Source organism: Sprattus sprattus (genome assembly GCF_963457725.1).
Source record: "Sprattus sprattus genome assembly, chromosome: 8".
Taxonomy (NCBI): domain Eukaryota; kingdom Metazoa; phylum Chordata; class Actinopteri; order Clupeiformes; family Clupeidae; genus Sprattus; species Sprattus sprattus.
In genome coordinates this window covers 29236198-29260950 of record NC_137927.1, presented here as the reverse complement: position 1 = coordinate 29260950, position 24753 = coordinate 29236198, and the positions used below count along the sequence as shown (strand labels likewise).

The 24753-nt window shown below is 41.3% G+C and overlaps 2 protein-coding genes across 2 annotated transcripts in view; both read right to left on the bottom strand.

Annotated features, from left to right (window-relative positions):
* rab28 (RAB28, member RAS oncogene family) overlaps nt 1–14300 on the bottom strand; it is a gene marked incomplete at its 3' end in the record, with an annotated part of 33663 nt that extends 19363 nt beyond the window's left edge. Inside the window, exons 1-4 of the mRNA XM_080844083.1 lie at nt 14182–14300; nt 7890–7986; nt 4432–4520; nt 1496–1625 (exon numbers count right to left, since the gene is read on the bottom strand). Coding sequence (XP_080700209.1) covers nt 1496–1625; nt 4432–4520; nt 7890–7986; nt 14182–14256 — 391 coding nt within the window. The 5' untranslated portion in view covers nt 14257–14300. The remainder of the gene's footprint in view (nt 1–1495; nt 1626–4431; nt 4521–7889; nt 7987–14181) is intronic.
* Nucleotides 14301–22165: 7865 nt separating this feature from the next.
* Nucleotides 22166–23415, bottom strand: nkx3-2 (NK3 homeobox 2; the record flags this gene model as incomplete). The annotated part of the gene is made up of 2 exons (XM_080843800.1): nt 22166–22602; nt 23013–23415. 2 exons carry the CDS (start codon nt 23413–23415, stop codon nt 22166–22168), a joined length of 840 nt encoding a protein of 279 aa, XP_080699926.1.
* Nucleotides 23416–24753: the final 1338 nt, after the last annotated feature.

Here is a 24753-nt window from a genome sequence, read left to right as displayed (position 1 = left end):
TACACATATTTGATATGGTTTCATAAATAAAGACAATTCAATTTAAGAAACAATAGTTTAATGATAAACCGTCATTCTTCCGCCACTAAAAATTATAGTTCCTAAATAAATCGTTGCCACGCAACCCTTGAAGCAACGCAACAGCCAGATGGAACACTGGGTATGAAATGCGCTGTATGAATGCCTTGCCATTCGCTGCGCAGTAATATGGAATGTAATCAGGTCAAATTGTAAGGTAATGCTGGATTTTACAACGGCTTTTAGCCAATCACAATCAAGGATTTGAACAATCAGGTTTAGAATAGTCTTTATTGTCTTTATTGTGACGGCAGGGTGAGAGAGGGAGGGAAGGAGGGAGGGAGGAAGAGAGAGAGAGAGAGAGAGAGAGAGAGAGAGAAGAGGAGTCTGCTTATCCTCTGGCCTCAGACTGCTGATGCATAGCTGGCTAGGCCGCGGTCAGACAAAGCCAAGAGAACGAGGGAGATAAGAGATGCTAAATGTGTGTGTGTGTGTGTGTGTGTGTTTGTGTGGGGCTCTCTCTCACACACACACACGCACACTTACACACCCCCACCCCATACTAAGGATGTTAAATCATCACTCCCACGCAACGCCTTGATTTTTACAGCCCCCTCTGTTTGGGCGCAACGTTGCCAAGGTGCTGGCTTCTCATGAATCAAGCGCCATATCTCCTCCTCGCATCAGGGAACGCACTAGCAGGGCCTGCGCGGAGCCCACTCTCACACACCACGTCGACAGCTTTTAAAAACACACACACACTGCAAAGGTATGTTAACACACGGACACAGTTGTTGCCCAAAAGCTCTAAACAAACGCTCCAACTCCGATTCAGGCCATTAGGAGGAAGCTCCTATAAACTGGGAGAGAACATCTTAGACCACTCTGGGTGTTTGCCTGTTTATGGCTGGACAAGAGCGCTACCCAGTGTAATAAATGCAACAATGAGTGCATGGCCACATCTCAGAGTATCCCAGCCTACTTGCACAGCTTGTGTCAACACTTGTCAACACTAGTGACTGTAGTGTCTATGGATGCCAGCTGTCACTCAAGAGACTACGCCTGGGAAGTACATGGGGAAAGCACAATGGAAGTTTCTAAATTAAAGTGTATGAATGCATTTCGACTAAGTGCAGTATTTGGTGGGAAAACTCTGGATCCCTGACAAGCACGTTTTGAGGGCTGGGCCTCCCTCACGTCTCTCAAGGGGCAAACAAAGGGCATTTGGTGAACTTAGCAAGTCATATACATTTAAATATACATATACATACTGTCTATGAATGTTCACAAGGTATCAAACTCCACGATCTTAGTGTTGTTAGCACTTTGCGCTACCAGCTAAGAGCAGCGGGGGTACGACTCACTTTTATTCCCCACCTCGGCCTCTGAAGACGCCCTAACACACACACACACACACACACACACACACACACACACACACACACACACACACACACACAGTGTGGGTCCGACTCACTTTTATTCCCCACCAGCGCCACGATGGGCTGGACCTCGGCCTCTTCGTTGACCTTCTTCACCATGCCGTACCAGTCCTCCAGGTTCTCAAAGCTCTGGTAGTTGGTGATGTCATACACCAGCAGCACACCCTGTCAGAGAGCACACAGAGAGACACACACGTGCCGACATGATCACATGTATCCATTTATGATCACATGTATCCATTTATGATCACATGTATCCATTTATGATCACTGATCACATGTATCCATTTATGATCACTGATCACATGTATCCATTTATGATCACATGTATCCATTTATGATCACTGATCACATGTATCCATTTATGATCACATGTATCCATTTATGTATCCATTTATGTATCCATTTATACATTTATGATCACATGTATCCATTTATGTATCCATTTATGATCACATGTATCCATTTATGTATCCATTTATGATCACATTTATGATCACATGTTTCCATTTATGATCACTGATCACATGTATCCATTTATGATCACATGTATCCATTTATGTATCCATTTATGATCACATGTATCCATTTATGTATCCATTTATGATCACATGTATCCATTTATGTATCCATTTATGATCACATGTATCCATTTATGATCACATGTATCCATTTATGATCACATGTATCCATTTATGTATCCATTTATGATCACATGTATCCATTTATGTATCCATTTATGATCACATGTATCCATTTATGATCACATGTATCCATTTATGATCACATGTTTCCATTTATGATCACATGTATCCATTTATGATCACATTTATACATTTATGATCACATTTATACATTTATGATCACATTTATGCATTTTCTGATCACATGTATCCATTTATGATCACATGTATCCATTTATGATCACATGTTTCCATTTATGATCACATGTTTCCATTTATGATCACATGTATCCATTTATGATCACATGTATCCATTTATGATCACATGTATGCATTTATGATCACATGTATCCATTTATGATCACATGTATCCATTTATGATCACATGTTTCCATTTATGATCACATGTATCCATTCATGATCACATGTATCCATTTATGATCACATGTATCCATTTATGATCACATGTATCCATTTATGATCACATGTTTCCATTTATGATCACATGTATCCATTCATGATCACATGTATCCATTTATGATCACATGTATCCATTTATGATCACATGTATCCATTTATGATCACATGTATCCATTTATGATCACATGTATCCATTTATGATCACATGTATCCATTTATGATCACATGTATCCATTTATGATCACATGTATGCATTTATGATCACATGTATCCATTTATGATCACATGTTTCCATTTATGATCACATGTATCCATTTATGATCACATGTATCCATATATGATCACATGTATCCATTTATGATCACATGTATCCATTTATGATCACATGTATCCATTTATGATCACATGTATCCATTTATGTTCACATTTATGCATTTTCTGATCACATGTATCCATTTATGATCACATGTATCCATTTATGTTCACATTTATGCATTTTCTGATCACATAAATGAATTTATGATCACATTTATCCGGTAAAGATCACATTCACACTTAATAACACTTTACTAATAATTCAGCCTTAACAGACAGATAGAACAATCTTTTTACAGAGACTGGGATTTGAACACATTCACAAATATACATTATGTATTTATTTCACTGGATACCTTCTCCAGAGCAGCCTACACTATCGGATTGTAGTCAGTATGTCTGCTTTCTGGAGCTTCCTTGCAGCTCTAGTCCTGTCACTTCTAATAGTATATACTGAAAGGAGAGGGCATGTGTGTGTCAAAGAGGGATGTTAACGTGACGTGACGTAGTGCTTTGCCAGCTAGAGCAGGCAGCAGGGGGCACTAGTGTCCGAAACAGCCTGAAGATTTCGCTGCCCTGAACACACACTGCCTGAGTGGCAGAGAATACCCACCTCCACCTCCACCTCCACCTCCACCTCCACCCACACACACACACACACACACACACACACACACACACACACACACACACACACACACACACAGGTAGAGCTGACAGGGCTGCACATAAATTATGTGAGGATCAGTAGCCTAACAGAGCGAGCTGTGGGACTGTCTGACTGATGAGAGGAGAGACTACGCTCAGGCTGAAAAGACCACTCTGCTAGCTGCGCTAATGAAAACAGGAAGATGGCAGGAAAGGAGCGAACCAAGGGAAAGAGTGATGAATTGAGACAAATAAAGAGAAGGGCAGATTGAGAGAAGCTGAGACAGGTATATTGAAGAGGGAAGGAGAAAGACTGAGACAGAAAGAGAGAGTGTGTGTGTGTGTGTGTGTGTGTGTGAGAGAGAGGGGGAGAGCAAGAGAGAGAGAATGGCACACTGAACAAGTGATTCAGTCTGAAAAGAGTTTGAGGGAGAGAGAGAGAGATTGGTGGAGGGGGAGAGATATATTGACACACTGAGTGTTTGACCGCCCCTCATACATAAGCTGCATTAACAGCTAGCCTATAAACTTGGAATCAGGCCTGTGCACTAATATTATTACTGAAGCTTGTTAACCCCCAAGCTTGCTGGGGAAACACTGCTAGATTGTAAAGCAGTCACAGAATGCTCAGAGCTTGAGGAAAAATAATGGTAAATAAACAAGAGCGGACCACACATCTCGAGTGCCAGTGTGTATGTTTGGGAAAGCGCTGCCTGTTGGTGTGTGTGAGAGAGTGTGTGTGTGTGTGTGTGTGTGTGTGTGTGTGTGTGTGTGTGTGTGTGTGAGAGAGAATGTGTGTGTGTGTGTGTGTGTGAATGTGTGTGAATGTGTGTGAGGGTGTGTGAATGTGTGTGAATGTGTGTGAGGGTGTGTGAGGGTGTGTGTGTGAGAACAGCCACTGATACCTGAGCGCCATAGATGTACTTATCCAGCATTTTTCCTCCGATCGTCTGTCCTCCGATGTCCCACACCTGCAGAGTCACATTGAGATTGCCTGCGTGGAGACAAGAGAGAGGCCGTCTGTTAAACAGACAGACCAGGGCAGACACAGATGCTGGGCTCTTACTTCTGTAAAGGTATTCAAAGGTGATTCCCCCTGTCGTGGTTCAGCCTTCAGCACAGCTCAGCTCGCTGGCAGCGAAGAGCACAGAGTGTGTTTGCCTCGGACGTCAGGCGAGGAGGACACAGAGCTTTTACCCCGCTTAAGCGCGTGCCTCGCGTCAAGCGGAGATTGGAAACAATAAATCAAAAAAATCAATCTTTCAGTCCGGCTGTTTCCTATATCCCAGCAAGGCCACCATTCCAAGAGCGGCATCCAATAATATTCAGCAAGGGGGACTGACTGGGAAGAACACAGCAGGTATGCTATCCTCCAACTCTGCACATTCACATAGTTCCACTTCGCACCCCCACCGACCCCCCCCCACACACACACACACACACACACACACACACACACACACACACACACACACACACACACACACACACTCTTCTTAGCCTGGTGACTGCTGTTTGCATTGTGCTGAGCCATGCCAGGGCAGAGAGAGTGAGAGGAAATATATGTGGTGTTAAGAAAAATAGGCATAATTAAGCACAAAATAAGAGGCACAGGGCGGGGGGACAGAAAAAACAGCTCCATTCCTTATTTGAGGAAGAGCAAGAAGGAGAGAGAGAGAGAAAAAGTCATTATTACTATTTTTAAATACTATTTTTTAAATACTTTTTTTCTTGAAAAAGAGAGGAATTTTGTTTTCATTTCTAAAAGTGACAGAGCTGTTTAAAAAGCCCACTGGTTGAGCGCGGAGGGGTCCGCTCTGAGGCGCTGGTGGGGATTCGGGGTTTTAAACGCGGTTGGACACGGATGGTCAGGCAGAGCCCGACACTCGCACTTAACCAAGGAAGGAAATCCAAAAGGTTCACACTGACTACATCTAGACTATACACAGGCCATGTAAAGCTACATTCACAAGACTGCTAAGGAGCCTTTATGAATCTTTCACGTGTGTGCAGGCACACACACACAAACACACACACGTCTTCATAATTTTTAGTGCATGAAAGTATTTGTATGAATAGATAGGCCTATATACCATGTTTTATTTATTCGACAACTCAATCTGTAAAAGGTAAATGCTGCTCGTCAACCTTACATGCCATTTTTTTTTCTTTCCATCTTTGAGGTTAAAGCTTATTTTCTATGTCTCTGCCTTTCCATGTGTTTGTTTTTCAATTGTCAAAAAATAGCCAGGGCTTCCAATATTACTACTGTGCTCCAAGGCTGTCAGGCCAAAATACCCAAATGAAACAGGCTTCAAGAAGTTTCTGAAAAAGACGTCAGGACAATTATTAGTAATAAGTAAATTATGTTTTAAATGCGATTATGTCAGACGATTTCCATGACAGCGGATGGTCGGAATTCAGCTCATGCTGCCACTACAGCGCACATAAAGAACAGGTCATCAGCAGGACAAAATGGTGGAGTAGTATGACGTATTATTATTCAGATCGGGGTAAATTTGGGTCCTTCATAGCTAAGGCATCTAGGGAGTCATACGATCTACAGAAAATGTCCCTCTACATCTACAAAACACAGAAAAAGTATTTGTTGCAATTAAAGATAATGACTTATGTTAGAAAAATAAAGATATTAAATGTGTGAACTTCATGCTAATTTCAATTCAGAATTATAGTTTTGTTTTTTTGTGTTTTTGTTTTTTTTGTTTTTGTGCCACGCACATTTCCTGGAGATTGTAGTTTGCAATCTTCTGACCCAATTTTCCAGTTGAATTAAAGTCGTAAGTATCAACCACTTTCCTAACAATGTAATTTTAACCAAATGGACTAACAACTGCAATTTCCCGCTCTGTCATTTTAAATTATTTAAAGGATCTAAATGCCCCTAATTAAATACTGTCTTAAATGTTGCAAACACTGTACTGATGCTTGTATCACTTACATCACTAAATACACTTGCGCTGAAGGAATTATACTACTGAAGTCTCACGTCAGTGTTAGTGTCAAGTTAAACGTATTTTATCTTAATTTCACAATGGTTGAAAGAAAGGATTTAAAGATAAGAGCGAGAGTAAAAGAAGCATTTATTTTACAGTGCAACTCTAAGGAGCATCACAGGACAGACTAATTTACAAATGCTTTGAAAACAAACAAAAAAAAGCAGCGTGCTTTATGTGATCCAAAACAACAATCGGTTGAAAACAAGTTTGAAGGGTTGGTAAGGGGAGGCGACAGTAAGAATGTAATGCTGTGTGTGTGTGTGTGTGTGAGTGTGTGAGTGCGAGTGTGTGTGTGTGTGTGTGTGTGTGTGTGCGTGTGTGTGTGTGTCTGTGTATTTATACTGCAGGGTATCTCCACGGTTTTGGCCCATTGGGCAGGAGCAGGCCTTTGCCTTCAGAGGGATGGAAAAAAAATGGAAGGTGTTTATTCTGGAGAGAAGAGCGCTCAGAGGGAATAAAAGTGAGTGGAGGCAGACACTCCACAATAAGGAGCCACCGAGACAGAGGCACGTACACACGTACACACACACACACACACACACACACACACACACACACACACACACACACACACACACACAGACACACACACACACACACACACACAGACACACAGACACACACACACACACACACACACACACACACACACACACAGACACACACACACACACACACACACACACACACACAGACACACACACACACAGACACACACAGACACACACAGACACACAGACACACACACACACACACACACACACCCTCCGTTTGGCCGGCACGGCAAACACCACAGAGGCAGCCAGAGAGAGTTAGAAAAGGCAAGGAAGGAGGGGAGGAAAAGCTTTTAGCGACCTTCAACAAAACATCTTTAGCATGTCCAAACTCAGAGGTGAGGAGGGTAAACATCCGATTCACTCAGAGTACACACACACAGTACAAGCCCAGTCAAAAGGAAATAAACCTGAAGGATTTAGCCTAGCAATAAAGCAAGACTATATGCCTATATTTCTGTTTAAACTTCTATTTTTTCTTATGAATACAAATTTAATTATTGATATTTTCAATAAAATAAAATATATATTATAAATATATATTTTAATAGAGGTGGGTTATTACATTTCTGATGATCCTTCTAGCCATAACTAAATGAAATACTCTAAAATAGGGGTGTAGGGGTGTGTGTGGGGGGGGGCAACCAGCACTAAGCACTATGATGTGTGGAGGGTACATTAGACAGCGCGGTATCATTCCTGTGTGTGTGTGTGTTTTAAGGAGTGCATAAGGAGTGCAAGTGCATAAGTGTATGTGCTGAAAAACATAGAGGGGTGTGGGGGTGCTCTCACCTGGCAAGGTTATTCTCTTCAGAAAGAAATCCAGGCCTATCGTTTGTTTGTACTGTTTCCCAAAGGCCTCCTGTGCAAACCTGGTGGCCAGAGATGTCTGAGGAGGGGAGACAGACAGACAGACAGAAAGAGAGAGAGAGATTGAAACACAGCTTGGACAGTTACAGTCAACACTACAAATCATGAAAACTTCCAGATCAACTGAATGTTCCTCAGTGCATCTATACTGATTGGCAGTGGGATACATCAAGCAATCCAGAAGGGAAAGCCTACTGACGTTTTGTTACACAAGGTTTGGAACTGGAGCTGTGCATAAAAAGTAACCAAATATCGTCACACACTTATTAATCGGCACGGTACTTTGCAATTAACAGTCTATATGCAATGGCAAGTGTTAACATTTTCGCAAGTTTAACGTCCGTGTCTAATGCTGGGGGGGGGGTAGGTGTGGTGTGAGACTGCTGAGGCTCCAACAGTCGCTTCTGACTGACAGTGAGAGAAAAGGGAAGGCGTCTCCCGTAAGCTTGTTTAAATTGTTCGGGGAGTTTGCCGGGACAGTGGAGATCACTGGGTGGGAGGTTGAGTCCCTGTGACATTTTCCGGAAAATGACATGGACAGCGGGGGCTTAATATGGCCCCCCCCCAGCAATTAGAAAAGCAGGTGGCCAGACAGGCTCCCACCTCTGTAATTGCCACACATTACAAAAGTGTGTGATGCCGTCTATGTGTTTTTCCTCCGCCGAGGAAGAGAGTTAAAAAAAAAAGAAAAAAAAAAAGAAGACATTTCATATTCCAAGGTCCGTGGGAATTGGCCGTATTAGGTTGATGTGCCAAGTTCAATTCACTTTGATGGATGAGGGAGAGAGAAAAATGAAGTGTTGCATGTCTAATAGCTAACTTTAGAATGGTGCGCTAGCATAAACACGGAGAAGAACTGACACATCGGGTCTGCCCGCGCAACCAGAAAAATCATGTTATGCAGCTGCGGAGAAAAAACTAAAAACTGGTATCATCTAGTGGCAGGTAATGTTCACTTCAACTCCTCTGTGAGCAGGAGCGAGAAGGAAAAGACAGACAATACTTCCATTAAATACCACAAAATTTCACTCAAATCAACAGCCACAACCACAGGGAGAGGAAGGTAGTTGGAAATTAAACGAATACTTCTTTGAAGGATTTTCACCCTTCAGAGAAACACCAGAAGTGTGACAAATTAGTATTTCCTGATTTGATAAACACCAGAACGTTCATCGGAACAATTGCTCACTGGACGCTCACTAGAAAATACACGGGCCTGCACTGGCAGATATCAGCGCCGATGAAGAATGAGCGACAAGACGGACAGGGCTGCAAAAGCAAAATCACCAGAGGTCACTGACGCAACAGGGAGAGGTGTGGCCATCTTGGTAGCCCAAACAATTTTTAACAACGCCAGGGTAACTCGCCTGGACAGCAAAAATCTATTCCACATGCTTGCGCTGGCAGAGAAAAGCATTTGTCTTGGCGTTCCAGAAGCTTGGTTTTCCCTCTTGCCTTCCCTTAGTCCTCTCTCTCTCTCCCTCTCTCTCTCTCTCTCTCTCTCACACAACTGGAAGCAGGGCATGTAAACGCTGGCGTAATCCAGGGCTTGCTCTCGACTTGGGGTCACCGGCGAAAAAGGAGGCGGCAAAGTGAGGACTGCAGGGGACACGAAAAACAAACCAGCTGCTTTTGTGTCCGAGGCCAAGCGGCCAATTGAGAGCAAGAAGACAAACAGCACACCCTTCTGCCAGGCTCCAAAGGCCTGCGAACAATCACTTAGGCTACTAGAGACGGTGGTGACGCATTTCATTAACATGGTTGTTTCGCATCATTATAATCCACACCAAACTATAAACATTGAAAGGACAGGGCTAACCCAATCACAGAAGAGGAATACTGGTGGTAATCAGCATTCATGTTTCACATTTTTAGAAGTAGTTACGTTCCGTGGAGCAGGCCACCGTGCAGTCTAAACCTTTCACTACATTGACTCTCAGGGATTACCGATATCATCACTGCCCACCATCTGGCGCTAATCGTCATAGCCTACAAGGCTTTTTAAAGTTTTTAATTTCTTGTAATACTTCGCAACAATCTATGCGACACATTCACAGACAAATGACAGCTGCAAAATTCCACATCACTCTGCAGTTTGGCAGCGCAGTTCTGTGTTTGCCTCTCTCGGACAGGGGCGGCACACACACACACACACACACACACACACACACACGCGGCCTGCGCTCCATATTCCTAACCTGAAAGGAGATATAGTTTTGAAGGCTTCCACTTGGCATAGTGGACAGCCTTTCATAAACTAGTGCTGCCACTCTCTAAATGGACAACCACAGGCAGGATTAGGGCCTGCGACACGGGCCAAGAAAAACCGATCCCATTGCAATTTGCTGAGCAAATTCACATTAATAAGGGGGGAAATGGCAGACAAGTTGTCAGTCACAGGGACTGTTCAGAATGGGGGGTAGTCGTCGTCCCCCCCCCACCCCCCCTTCCAGCGGTCCAGCACAGACAAGCAGGTAAAGTATTCAGACTGCTGAGCTGACACCTGGTAGCAGTGGAGAAAGATCGGGGGGGAGGGAGTGTTAATGTACTGTGTCAGAGACGGACTGAGCACATCTGTGTGCGCGTGTGTGTGTGTGTGTGTGTGTGTGTGTGTGTGTGTGTGTGTGTGTGTGTGTGTGGAAGGAAAAGAGGGAGTGGGGGTAAGAATGACATTTCTTATGTTAAATGCACTCATTTTTGCTTGCTTCAGTGTACGGCCTGGCCGTCTTAGTGAAAGCACAAGCAGTGTTGCACAAGTCAGAAAGCTCTTCAGATAGATGCAGTGTGTTCACACTCGATCGTAAGGGGGGATCGAGAGCCATTCAAAAGGAAACGGCTCCGCATTGCCATGGCAACCCTGTCTGCTTTGCTAAACATGGCTCACTAGAGATAGGGCTTAGTAGGTTTTGATCGACGCAGTGGAATACCCTGAAAACTGCTCTTCCTGCTTTTGCTGTGGGATTTAAAAACAAGCTCATGAACTAACCTAGTAGCAAAACTCTAAAATCCCTCAGCAGCACGACCAAACTCCATACACAGCTCACAAGTTTATTTAGCTTAATCAAATTACACCAATTTAGATCACACATTCAGATTTCTAAGCCCAACTGCTTTCAGTTGCTTAAGTAAAATACTTAAATGCTTAATATTAAAATACCATGCAGTACAGCCACTCTGATTCAAAGCTGTGGTTTAAAAAGAGGAAGAGAACCATTGGGCCTGGAGCACACAGGCACTGACAGTCTTTAGTGATACTCCTCTTTCCACTCTCAAAGAGCATGAAAATATTGACATGAATCTCAAGCTGTTTAATGCGACCTTAGACTGAGGAAGCTCTTGCAAAACGCTCTCTTCTAAGCGTATAAACAATGTCATAAGAATTATAATGGGTTGTAATTATGTGAATACCTCCAAGGTCACTCCAGATAGGTTGTAATGAGAAAGGCAGCCTGTGCAATGCCACAACAGTCAACATACCTCACCCGCGGTTCAGTGGTACGCTGCCATTAACGCTGACGTACTCGGCTGTCGTTGCCATGGAATTTACTAGGTAGTCTATGGGAGAACATATCATTTAGAGCACACGGCGATCATACTGTGGGCTTTTTAACGGGAGCATATTGAGGCATGTTTCATTTCATACGGAGCCTTATTGGTGTATGCTTCGTTAAACAAGTGTGTGCTCTCTGGCTGGGGCTCAGACGCATTACAGGGGACTGAAGACTGGCTCCTACTGTTTCATACACAAAGATGTAGCATCGCAGCCAGGCCACAACCTCCATGTCAAGCCCTGCAACTCTACGGAGTGGCAACTCTACGGAGTGGACAAACGCATGACAAGAAAAGAAAATAATATAAAAACATAAAAAAGGGGTAAATGCCATAGCTACAAAATGCCATAGTTTTTTGTATCCATGACAGCAAGTCTGCTCTCATCTGGACATATCAGCCATATTATCAAGCTTTATCAGAAATTCCCAAAATAATAAGCCCTTTGGAATAAAAAAAAAAATGGATCTGATGAACAGAAGAACACTGAAATTGTTGTTGTTTCATTCTTACATAGGAATAAGGTGCACCACACAATAAAGCACAATTCATAATACAGACTAAGAAAGGGTGTATTGAAATCATTAAGCTATCAGCCGACATTACAGCTATGTTTCAAGCTATACACCAGCCTACTCTGACTTATAGGCTAAGTCAAAAAGGCAGTATGCATCACATGCTTACAAAATATTACAAAGAATCTCACAGCCAACATGGGACATTTTTCTAAGTACTAAGAAATCCCTCTGCTCATTAATGGCCGAATACTAATGAAAATATATGATAAACCATAGGTCAGTCCGCCAGTGCACATTATTCACCCAGTGATTCACAGTAATGTTTAAAATGCCTGCCCTTAAGATTACCTTTAGGCTATCCTGCCTTTATCCCAGATGAATACTATCCTACAACAACTGCAAAGCCAAGAGGAAAATCCGTCCATGCAACACGGATTAGAGGCCAGGTACAATTAATAGGTTTAGAAGGCAGTTACTCAAGAAAGGATTCAAGCCAGAATTAAACACACAGTATTACCTTAGAAATGGCATAGGCCTATATAAATATCCCTTCAAAATACATTAACTTAATCCCCCTCATCAATCACTGAGATGCCTATTTAGAGATAAATCAACAAAAAGCTGAAAAGTTGGCCAAGAAAATTCATCCGTCACACGATCAGCAATGTCTACATTTGGATCTATCCAAACGCAGGCAAGGAGGCTAAATAACACAGGCCAGTATTCTCACAATCTTTTCACCTTACACCAATGCTTTAAATAGATATGCATATTTCTATGAAGTCAGGAAAAATATAACAGATTAAGCGCTTGGGTAACTTTATGATCACAGTATGACTTGATTCTTTTCATTATTTGAGACCCCAATGTTGTATATTAAAGGAACACTTCTGAATAAGCTTAAATTCAGCCTGTATTTTATGCATACAACTCCTACAAAGCTTTCCACATGCACTAATTTGTGTTGTAGGAGCGTGTGGGCGTGCGTGCATACGTACGTACGTGTGTGTGCGTGCATCCGTGCGTGTGTATATGTGTGCGTGTGTGTGTCGAGGGGAAGAAGAGTGATGACACTTCTGCATCACAACATAGAACTGGCCTTCTGGGCTGTTTAAGTCATTCAGTCTCTAATTAATTTAACACTGATGCGTTTGAGTGTGTGAGTGTGTGAGTGAGAGTGAGAGTGAGAGTGTGAGTGTGAGTGTGAGTGTGAGTGTGAGTGTGAGTGTGAGTGTGAGAGTGAGAGTGTGTGAGTGTCTGAGAGTGTGTGAGTGTCTGAGTGTGTGAGAGTGACTGACAACAGGTATGAAATATAACTATGGACCAGGTAGTGGTATCCCGAGGGCATTAACTTAGCTACAAATGTCCCCGTGCATAATAGCATATGGGAAGCCTCTCACTGCTTAAGAATCAAAAGTGAGAGGCAAGGATGTCGTCCTGTCAGTGTCAACGGAGGTACAGCATACCAAAATTAGCCAAGTAAGCTGTTCTGGTGCTGTGAAGACCTCATTCAGCAAAAAGCCTACCTAACTTTGACATTACCATGACTTTCAATCAAGAACATTAATAAATAGAAATGGGGTAATACATGGTGTCATTTTGACATACAAATGTTTGGGCTAGATGTGATGGAAATACTGGTTTATACTGTTACTTTGCTTCTGCAGGTAACAACCTAAGAAAGCTAACATAATGTCAGCAAGTCTGGGACCTAAACGTCGATGAAATAACAGACGCCAGAGCCGACGGTACTATCTATCTTTGTTGGGAGTTATTCGCTTCTTATCGTTCGGTGTTACTTTTAATGCTAGTTAGCATTTAAGTTATGTAGATGTCTGAAATGAATTGCTTTGATAGCGAAACGACAAGCTAAAAATCATGCATGAAACGCTATTTTACAAGTTGTTATGTTCTTAGTTCAGGATGAACGCTTAGTAAACGACGACTTTCAGTATTTTCCTATACATCTCCCTTCTGGTATTTAACTAACCAAAGCAGGTAAATAAATAGACAACGATGGCCTGCAAAGTTAGCTAGCTGTTAATGTTAACTTGATAAGGTTAGAAAGCTGACGTTAGCAATTCAGCTATGCAAGCTAGGGACCAAGCTAGCTAAACCATCATCCTCAAATCTGAAAATCACCCTACCTTTCCAGACGCTCCGTCCCCGATTACCACAATTTTGAGCTGTCGATCTTGACTCTCTTCTTCGGAGTCCGACATGTTTACAGAAATATGCAGGTAAAAATGTATTCCTTAAACTAGAGTGAGCAACAACTGTTCCGATGGTTTGTCTATGAAGCAACACGGCTAATCAGATTGAACCAGCGCTAAGCAACCGGACGCCATATTCACTGCTTAGCTGCAGCCAGGCTTGTACCACTGTAAAGGGAATCTACACGAAACAATGTATCTTCTCTCTTGATGGAAAATGTGTCGTTTCTTAGATCGTTGACGAGTGTAACTTGGAGGTATGTTCGAATATAGGTCAACTCTGTGATTGATAAATATGTGGGGCAAAATCATCCAAATGTTTTAACAATGGCCAGGCAGATGGACCAGTCTCAATGACGCGTCCCCGTCGCTAAGACACAGCGGGGTTAAAGGTTAGGGGGCGTTTTGCTCAGAGAGCGCGTGTGTCTATGTTTTCATATTTATTTGTGTCTGGAGCGGACACCTGTGTTGTAAACTATGTCTGATTTACTCAGCTATTGTCTGCATCTAATTTGCAGCCTACGTCTGAAACCTGAACAAATCCTGCACTAAAGTGCTATGTCGTGTTGAATATTTTACGCTGCTTCATAAGTCCACATGGCACTGTTGTAGTCAGTAAAGTGCATTGATTTAGTCCTTGAGGTTGTATGCCTATGGCTCAATGAATAAGTAGTGCTTGTGTATTTCTATTTGAACGTGCACAGAGTTGTCATTGGTCTACAACCTTGGCAAAACAAATGATAAGAGCAACTTATAGGTGGATTTTGATTCAGAAAAATCCAGACTTATAATGATGACATATAGGATATATAGGAAGATGAATAGTTCCTTTGTTTTCTGTGCATGCTGGTACTTTGTTTTAGGGTGCATCTTTTAAAGACATATTGGGTGCATTAAAAGACATATTGAATATTTATTTCATCATGCCTTCAGAGTTGTATCAAGTCCAGTGGAATTAAAAAAATGCTGACGACAAAAATTGGGCTATATACTTACAGCACCTTACCTAATATATTCTCAGTGTAGTTCAACATACTTGTATTTTTTGACTAATGTTGCATATTCATTTATGTAGCAAATACTGGACAGCAGGTTGACTGCTATATGGAACCAGCTCAAACCAAGAACGTTTGCTTTTTCCCTGCCTGGTTAACAGAATAGAATAGAAGAACCCTTTGGCTTCCAGCGGACAGGAATTTGCACCTGGACCTGTCAAAGCAAAGTGGAGGTGACTGTCAGGGTGAAATTGGTCCTTTAACATCCTGAGGCACTGACTGAAAAAAAATCAAAAGAGGACCACTGTGCGTGCCGTGTGTGATGTTTCACAAGCAGGTATCTTGACGAAGAGAATACAAATACCCTCTGTACTAACCAGGTACATTTTAATACCAGAACAATTAAATAAAGACCATGAATATATAGTATATGACAGTTTCTACCACAGTCCATTGTACATTTGCACATTCCCACTTACACATTAACTCAGATACACACATGTATGCATATTAAGGGGGGGGGGGGGGACATGTGCATCAGGTGTCAGTCCTCACAATAACTTTCCGTCATTCATTTTACCACATTGATTTCTACTCTAAAGCGCAAGAAAGAAATAATGAAATAGTAACAACACACATGAACACAACTATTTCAATTTAACACGTATTCAATTCAAGTTTTAGGTTTTGTGATGTCAAATAGGCTACTTTACTTAAGGTGAGACTAGGACAGCCATGTCTTTTTTAGTCTTTGTACAGCCACTCCCGCAATGTGATCAAAGTGTGTACGACCACTATAAACATTTGGTGTGAAACCTGTACAAGTTACACAGCATGATCCACACCTTGGGTGCAGTTCTGGCAGCTTTATAGCAGGGACGATCGGGTAAGAAATCCACTAATTCAAATTATCCATGTTTTTATGGGTTTGCATTCAAGGATGTATGGATACTGTCTTGCTAATCATGATAAATAGGACCATGTTTGGTTTGCTTCCGTTAGTGTTGAGGTATAGTGTCCTATGGCATTACAAAGCCTAGTCGTTGGAACTTTACTTGAATATATAAAAATGGGATAATGTACAATAGATCTAGGAAAATGCTGTATGCAAGGGTTATTTTTACTTCCATACATGGAAATAATAAATGTAGCTTTTGTCAATGACAGAGGTCTGGTGTGAAAAGCAGACCAATTCCCTTGTCTGAAGGTTTTTCCACCACATTTGAAAGATTGATCTGGCTGCATGGAGAAATTTGTACTGAACTGTTGAGTTTTGTTCCCACATCTTACCTGAAATTACCTATCCTATACATTAAGGTACACATTTATCCCAATGGACACCATTTTTAAAGCATAGTCAATTTCAAAATGACATCCATGGCATGGTATAGCATATATTTGACCGAAACAAAAAAAAGGCTTATAATGCACCTCTGCCTGCATTCATTAAGATAAAGACAAACCAAAGATGGCTTTTTTCCTATTTGTGAACACTCCACCACATTTCAGAAAAGCAAACAATGAAACCAAATCATTCAAAGATGGGAGTTTTATGTAATGGCAAGTTCAGTTTTCAATAACTATGAGGTTCACCCTAAAAATATGCTACAGCCCACTAGAAAATGTCATTCTTTTACTAAAACTGAGATTGGACATTGTTGTGAAAAGTGAGGGTTTTGGGGTTTGTGAATATTCGTTAATCTATGGATTATGATTTTTTTTTTTTTACATTTCAACGCATGAATCGAGACTTTATTATTAATGATGTGAAGACGCATATTAGGTTATGGTTATATTGTAAAGGAAATTAAAAAGTTTAACATGGCTTAGGCCTAATCTAAAATGACACAAAGTTTTTGTTCAAGCTTTGTTTTCCACTTTCAATTTTGCAGTACATTTTGCAGGCCATAAACTGCATCATAAACAAAACGCTTGAAGGATTGACCGGGGCTACCAGACTCTAATAAAATGGAATTTATTTTTAAAGTGGATTTGAAATACTGCGTTTGTCTACTTGTTGAACAGGCCTACAGAAACTTTTCACGGATCCAAGTAGTAGCCTACTTGCTGTATGATACGTTTAATTTGTCCGTATAGGGTCGCATACGGACATACGCAATTATCTGGGACCACTTTTACTTTATCGACTTAAAACTCGAACTTCTGAACTATTCTACAATTTCATTATCCAACAACCCCAAATAACTGATGACAAAAAAAATTAAAACGTAATTTAATATCGTGTTAATTGTAGTTTTGTCTATGTTGCATATATCTGCATATGGTAAATATGGTTTAAGTCTGTTCATTTTACGTATTTTGTCCTATATTATATAGCCTATACAAACACTATGACACAGTTTTACGATCGGGCAACTTTCTCAACGTCTTCTCTGCGAAACATTATAAAGGAAGGAAGGGGGAAACCAAAGTTAGAGATAAAACACAGTTATTCCAATAATGTTAAACACAACAAAGTATAGCAATGCTCGGGGAGAGGGCGGGCAGGCACACTTGTTTTGAATTATTAGCTGCGAATATTAGACCACTTCCAAGTTCACCCCTGAGTGTTGACCCAGCAGACCTAGACTTTAAATCACATAAAAGTGTACAGGCTATGTTGGAAGTTCTGTTTCACGATAGACCATTCAGTGTATATATGAAGACGAATTTACTAAAGCTGCAGCCATCCTTCTGTGTTGGGCTTATGTCTGATTAGTGGCTATTATGTAATTGTCATAAACACTGATGGATGGCAATAATTTATAAAAAGGATTACGGTCAACACGCGCTAACGGGAGATGGAACAAGAACACCTGTTAGGCATTTCCGAGCGCGTCTCCACAGCTGTGCGGCCTGTGGTCATTGAGACATGTGTTTTCTATTACAAGACACACGGAATTTCTCTTTTCTCACCATGATTTCAGAGCCACTTCACTTCGCTTACGAGGTGAATTATCAAACACGTCGTTGGTCGGTGTGTGGAAGCCAGTGGCGAACGTCACTGTTTAAGCAACAAATAATTGACGGTTGTCGTGGCGAATTCGGGAGGGCCGCTTCAATTCAGTACCTCACACCTGTAAAGAGGATTAGCCTACCTCTGGCCACACGGAGCAATGAGTCTGGACTTTGAATTGCACTATCATAACCCGCCATCTCTAAATATAATTTAATTATGTCACCGGCACCTATAAATGCGAGGCTATCCATCGCAGGTGGAAACAAGTGACCCGGGGATTTGAGTGTCAAAATCGCGGGCGTCTGAAATGCCAATTTTCTATCATTAAATCTGAAATGTGATCTAGAACAACAACTGGATCATGTCTCCTTGCGAGCGAAAATAATTTCACTGATTAAGTACCATTATGCGTGTCAGGCTCTCTCTATTAACGTGTATAAAGAAATTACCCTTGACGTTCCAAATATTACCAAAAATATACAGCAATTCAGTTAAGAGAAAAATGCACGTACACATAGGAAAATGGTTATAAACCAAGCAACACCAAAACTGTGAAGCTGACAAAAACAGTTCATCAATACTTTTGGTGCAATACGTTTGCAGTATACATTTGATTTTGGGGGTATTAACTTTAAGTCCACAAATACACTGTATTTGCCAAATGGGTCGTGTGTGCTTGCTTTGCATGTGTATTTATCCATGTGCGTGTGTGTGTGTGTGTGTGAGTGTGGGTGTGTGGATGTGTGTGTGCGCACGGCGTGCGCGTGCGTGCGGGCTTTGAGTAGGCCTACTTGTCCATGTGGCATTTGGTTGTTATTTGTTAAAAGGTCTGTCATGGTATTCAAAGTAAAAGGAAATGCCGTTTCCTTTTTGTTTAGCCATATAACTATTTGGTGTTATACGTCCGTAATGTTTGTATAGGCCTAATTAATACAAAGTATTCCCCCGCGGGGATGTCCTTCACTCTCTCCCTCTCTTTCTAGGTCCCGTTGAAGTATAGACCCACTCCATCTAAGCTCAGTATTTAATTATAAATTATACGTTTCCAAAGTTGGGAATTCAAAATGAATGTGCTGTTCGATGAAAGTAAATCCCACTCATCCATTAGTAAGAGAGAACTCTTTTGCGGTAGTTTATTTGGACTAAAATGCCCCGTGAGGCCTTCATCAAGTTCTCACAGCCATGCACTCTCCTCAACCTTTGTGTTAGCATGAGGACAAAGCCACGTCGGCTACACCAGCGTACACACACCCACATACACACAAAATCGCTTCACTGACTGGACTGATTTGTGGTCCACATGTAAATCACTTAATTCCGGCTGCATAGGCTTGCAATGGCTATTGTTTAAAATGATATAGGACCTAGGACACGTTTACAACTGTCCCTGTAACGCACAAGAAAATCATATCAAACGACAATAAGCTGATGACAGGTGACATTTGAACGCTTAAAAATCGACCCTTTTTGTGGCTATGGTCTTAAAAAAAAGTTATAAGGGAACTAGTTTTATATCATCTTCCTTGTGTTAATACATAGATAGGCATACATATATATATATATATATTGAAAGCGCAGTAAACTACGCGATGTCCAAAATAAAACACTAAATATAACATTTCAGGGAATATGCCTTAGAAGAAGTAAAACACATGAATAATTAAATGTTCAGCCTGATTCACACAGTCTGAGTTTTATAAATTCCGTTGTGGATGTTTGCATTTCAGCCATCAGAAATTGAGATTAGAAAATGAAGGTGATGTCCCTCAGGGTCGTTATCAGATAGGTCTATCTGTCATGCGGATATGCAGGGAGAGGTGAACGGTTCACCAAGAGCTTCTTCATATATCGCCGGCATACAGTTTCTCGTCGCATATGCTATTGCCAATTTTGCCTTTAAAAGTTTTATTGAGCTCCGTTTCATCAGACAATAATCAGAGAGCAGTTGCTTGGGTCCCCCTAATCCCATTGTGTAATATGTAGGCTACACCAATACCTCCACTGATATCAGATTTCTGTAATTAAGTCACTAAGAAATGCAGTTATACGGATCAAATGTTCTTGCGACACCCTTAAATGATCTTGCATGCACCTCTAAATACGTTAGAAGTCGTGATGGTGCCTATTTTGACAACCAGCTAAGTGAATTCACATTCAGATCCGTTTTTTTTAGTGTAGGCCTATAAACCATTTCAGCATTTCTCACTAAATTGTGGAAAACACATGCGTCTACACATCTTGGTAGTTTAGGCCCGACATGACTGGATTCATAAGAACAAGTATAAAATGTATCAGATAGTTGTCAAAAATGCCCCAAAGAGGGTTTTCCACAACAGAGAATTTATCTGACTGGCAACTTTGATTTGTTTCGTTTACCGCCGAGGTAGGCTTAGCCTACTCCAGACCGGTAGGCCTCACCATGTTGACATACATTCGAAAGTTGCTGTCAGTTGAAAATGTTCCTGAAACGAAGAGCATAAATCATTGTGTCAGGTGTGTTAGTGTTCCTAAGAGCAAAAATAGCCATTCAGCCATGTTAACAAGCTTCTTGAGTGCAAATGTAGGCACTGATAAACGCTGAGCCCACAGATGATCATTAGACTCCGGGAAACACCGAGTAATTTGTATAACAAACACAACAACGCATGCGTTTTTGAGGTCACATGTAAAGGGGCTCAATAGTGGCATAAAAAGGGCGCATATTATTATTGTTGTTGTTGTGGCTGTTGCTGCTGTTCTTGTTATTACAGCCAGACAAGTCTAATTACTCTTTGTAAAGATTTTGATAAAGAACAAATATGCTTCCCTTAAAGAAGGGCTAAAAATGAATTTAATATCCATGACTAAACGAGGCAGAGACACACAAGCAGAAAGACAAGCGTAGACATCGGGCCCCATGTCTGAGCCCCTCCCCTCAAGTCTCCAGAATGCATTTTTCATTTGATCAAGTCTACTGAACAAACATTAAGTGGAAGAAATATATTGGAGAGGAGGGCATAGGGACTGTTTCCCTCTTTACAAAATCCATGTAGCCTAAATAAAAAAACAAATAAAATTCCTGCCTTTAAAAAAGCTGCATTTGATGAAACATGACGCCAATGTTTCTGAAATGATAATAAGGGCGTACAGAGGGCTTGTTTACGCTTTAAAATTAAGGTGAATACAGATTTAACATAGCATGCACTGGCTGCCACACCTTGGTCGTTTAACATTCAAATTTAGGACTTGGTCTATTATTATTATTATTATGAACTATCTCAAAGTTAAACGTTGCTGTTTTCAAATTCCTTTAACTGATTAAAGATTCTATATCATTACAATTGAGGTCTCCATAAAGACTAAGAGTTTTGATTGGAAATAAAAACACGAGAAAAAACACTGTGTGAACTTAATATGTTTTAATGTTTGGTTTCTTTTCTCAATAAACATAACAACCGAGAACTATTAGGAAACAAGTACATTTTGATAGAATGCTCCATAATTCCAAATGCCACGGCTCACGTACAGATAAACAAGTTAAACAAAACACTTAAATTCATAATTCCACTGGGCAGAAGATTACACTGTCTATGTGAGGAGGAGAAGTGTCGGAAAATCTTACCGTCGTACCCTATCACCGGAGACAGCAAAACGCAGTTACTGTTATTCCCAGCGTCACTAGGAAAGCTGATGTTTTCCAACTAGTTATAGGAACTCAAGGGCTTCAGCCCCCAATGAACGATTAACCAATAACATTCCATACACTCTGAAACATATGCCTACGAGTGTCATTAGATCACCAGGCAAAGGTGCTCTGCACAACCTTTTGGGGAGATATTAAGAGAGCAATCAAAACTGTTCTTAGGCAGCGCCGATTTCATGTCTGTTGGTGTTTACTCCCTTCTTCTGTAAGAGTTGCTCTGTATTCACAATCAAACGGCTGTATTAGTTCATGCTTTCAAATAAATACTGGGTGCTGTTTGTCTCACTGGTTTCCAGCACAAGCCGAGAGGGTCCATGCTGGCAGGCAGTACGCATACGGGTAATAATATGAAGGCTGCAGAGAGAGAAGCGGAGGCCGCAGTAGATCTCCGGGGTTGTATTGTCTCTGGTCGTCCCGTACTAAAACTTTCACTGCCACTTTCTTCGCTGCTGGTGCCGAGGCTAACATGTCGGCAGCCATTTGGCGGCGTTTTGTTTTGTACCTGCGGTTCTGAAACCAAATTTTGACCTGGGTCTCTGTGAGCTTCAAGGAGGCGGCAAGGTCGGCTCTCTCTGGTCCGGATAAGTATCGCTGGTGGTTGAACCGCCTTTCCAGCTCGAAAACCTGCGCATGTGAGAAGGCGGCCCTGGAGCGTTTTTTCCGCTGTTTAGGCAGATCGGAACTTTTCTCACAACCGGCCTCATCCAAGTTATTGGAATCTGTAAAACATACATGCACATATGACATTAAATTGGGCAGTTTGGTCCCGAGTAAAGCAAATGAATGATGTACTTTAAGAGGCGTTCGAGAAGACATACATAAAGCAGACCGTTGTAGTGGATAAACGAACGCAAATGATGGAGTACCCTATAGTTTATGTTAGTTTCTATGTAAAGAAAAAACTATTTAGGTAAAGGCCCACCTTAAATGCAAACTTCAAGTGGCGGATTTTGACGGTGTACGTGCAAATGAATGGTGTCTTTGTACATTCATTACGAGGAGTTTAAGTAAGTTATTTTGGCGCAGATAAAAATTGTTTTATTAGCCTAAATAGAACTTTCACTATAGCAACTTTTCAATTTTCATCTTTCATTCCAGATCATCATAGAGGTCCAAGACACAAACTTACCAGAGACGTTGGCAGAAAGTTCACAGTCGCTAAGACTCTTCGTATTCTCCACAGCAGTGGATTCCTGGTCTGTCTCGTCCTGAAAGCTTTCTTCTAGTGCGTCTGACGCCGGTCCATCCCGGTCCAACTCCGTCTTGCAAGCGGACAGCGTCTTGCTGTCATTATCCTCACTCAGACCTGAGTCAGAGTCATAGCTTTTACGGTTGACCATTATGCAAGCTCCCTCGTCGCTTTTGCATGGAGAGGACATCTCATCTGGCGCGGTGTCCATTTCCCCAAATATTTTCCAACAAGCAGCCTTGGAAAAGCATACGTCCAGATCTTTTATATGTCGAAAGTCGTCTTTCTTGTTCAATATTGCTTGAATTGAGAAGGGCATCAATGAGTTGCTGCGAACGGCCATTTTTTTTATACAAAAGTCACTTTTTCTTGGAAAATCTCACACAAACCTATGTTACCCAATTCAGCCGTATTTCACTCCGCTTTTGGTGGTGCTTCTGAATCGTAAAACTGGGCGGTATTTCATTTCGTCCCTGATTTTTTAGCTTGGAAAGAACCAGCTTGATTTTCCCTCCGCCGCGATGCTTCTTCTCCGGCGTCGCTGCTAAGTAGTTCTCTCTTTACCGAGTTTCCTGTCCCTTTACGCTCAGTTCGTCTGTCTGATCTCACCTGTGACTGCCAGCCTTCTCAAACTATTTCCTATTGGACAAGGAGGTTGAGAGAGCTTTTCTCATTGGGCACTGTAAACTACGACAAGTTCTTAGCCTGTCAGGGCATTCATCTGTCTCTTGAGAGTTTAACCCTTTGCTGGTTAAATCATGGGAGTGCGAACACTGACAACACACGAATAGTTTGACTCCTCTTTGAACTCTAAAAAAGCAGCAGTCTCAGAACTTTGCGCATTGCATCGAATTGTGCCCAGAAGTGGTGACATTACGAACAGTGGGTCTATTTTAGACTTTTATTTTTTTTTAAACATTTCAGAACACGATCTTGTATTTTAGGTGAACGCTGATAGCAAGTGTAGTAATATAAATCGGGCATGGGTAAAACAGCGCTCACTGAGAAACTGCCAGTTAAAGAGTCAACTCTTTAAAACTCAACATAGACTTCTTTCGAAGGTAAGACATTCACAAGTGTGAATTAGATTTACTTGAGACAACTTGCAGATGAATTAAATGTGCTATCAACTGATATGTTATTTATATCACTTAGGCTAGCCACGTATATTAGGAAACGATGTCAAGGTCCTTTTCATTTGCAAACAGCTGACAAATATTTTTTCTCCAAGATTAATTGAATAAGACAGCTGTGCATCTTTTAACTGTGCGTGACATTAATTCGAAATTAGTCAGTATCTTATTTAACTGTTGTAATTTAACTAATTTAACTGTAGTCCATGCTTGCGACCAAAATAATATAATGGAAATACTGGAGGGATGGCCTGACACTTTTTATGCATTAATATTAATGAATGTATTGTCCAGATATGCAATGTCATTGTGTATCATGCATGAGTTATAGGCTTAGGGGTATGCTCCATACTAAGTTCAAATTTCAGTGGAATTATAAATACCTGCTATTTTTCCGTTCTTCCATTGAGCGCTCCACAGATAATGGAAATAATGAAAACGCCATGAATAGAAGTCGAGCTGCGAGTTGTGAGTTTATGTCAGAGTTGGTGTTTATTTCTTTCAGAACCACGGACCTTAATTCTCATGAACTTCCATTCACTCTTTTA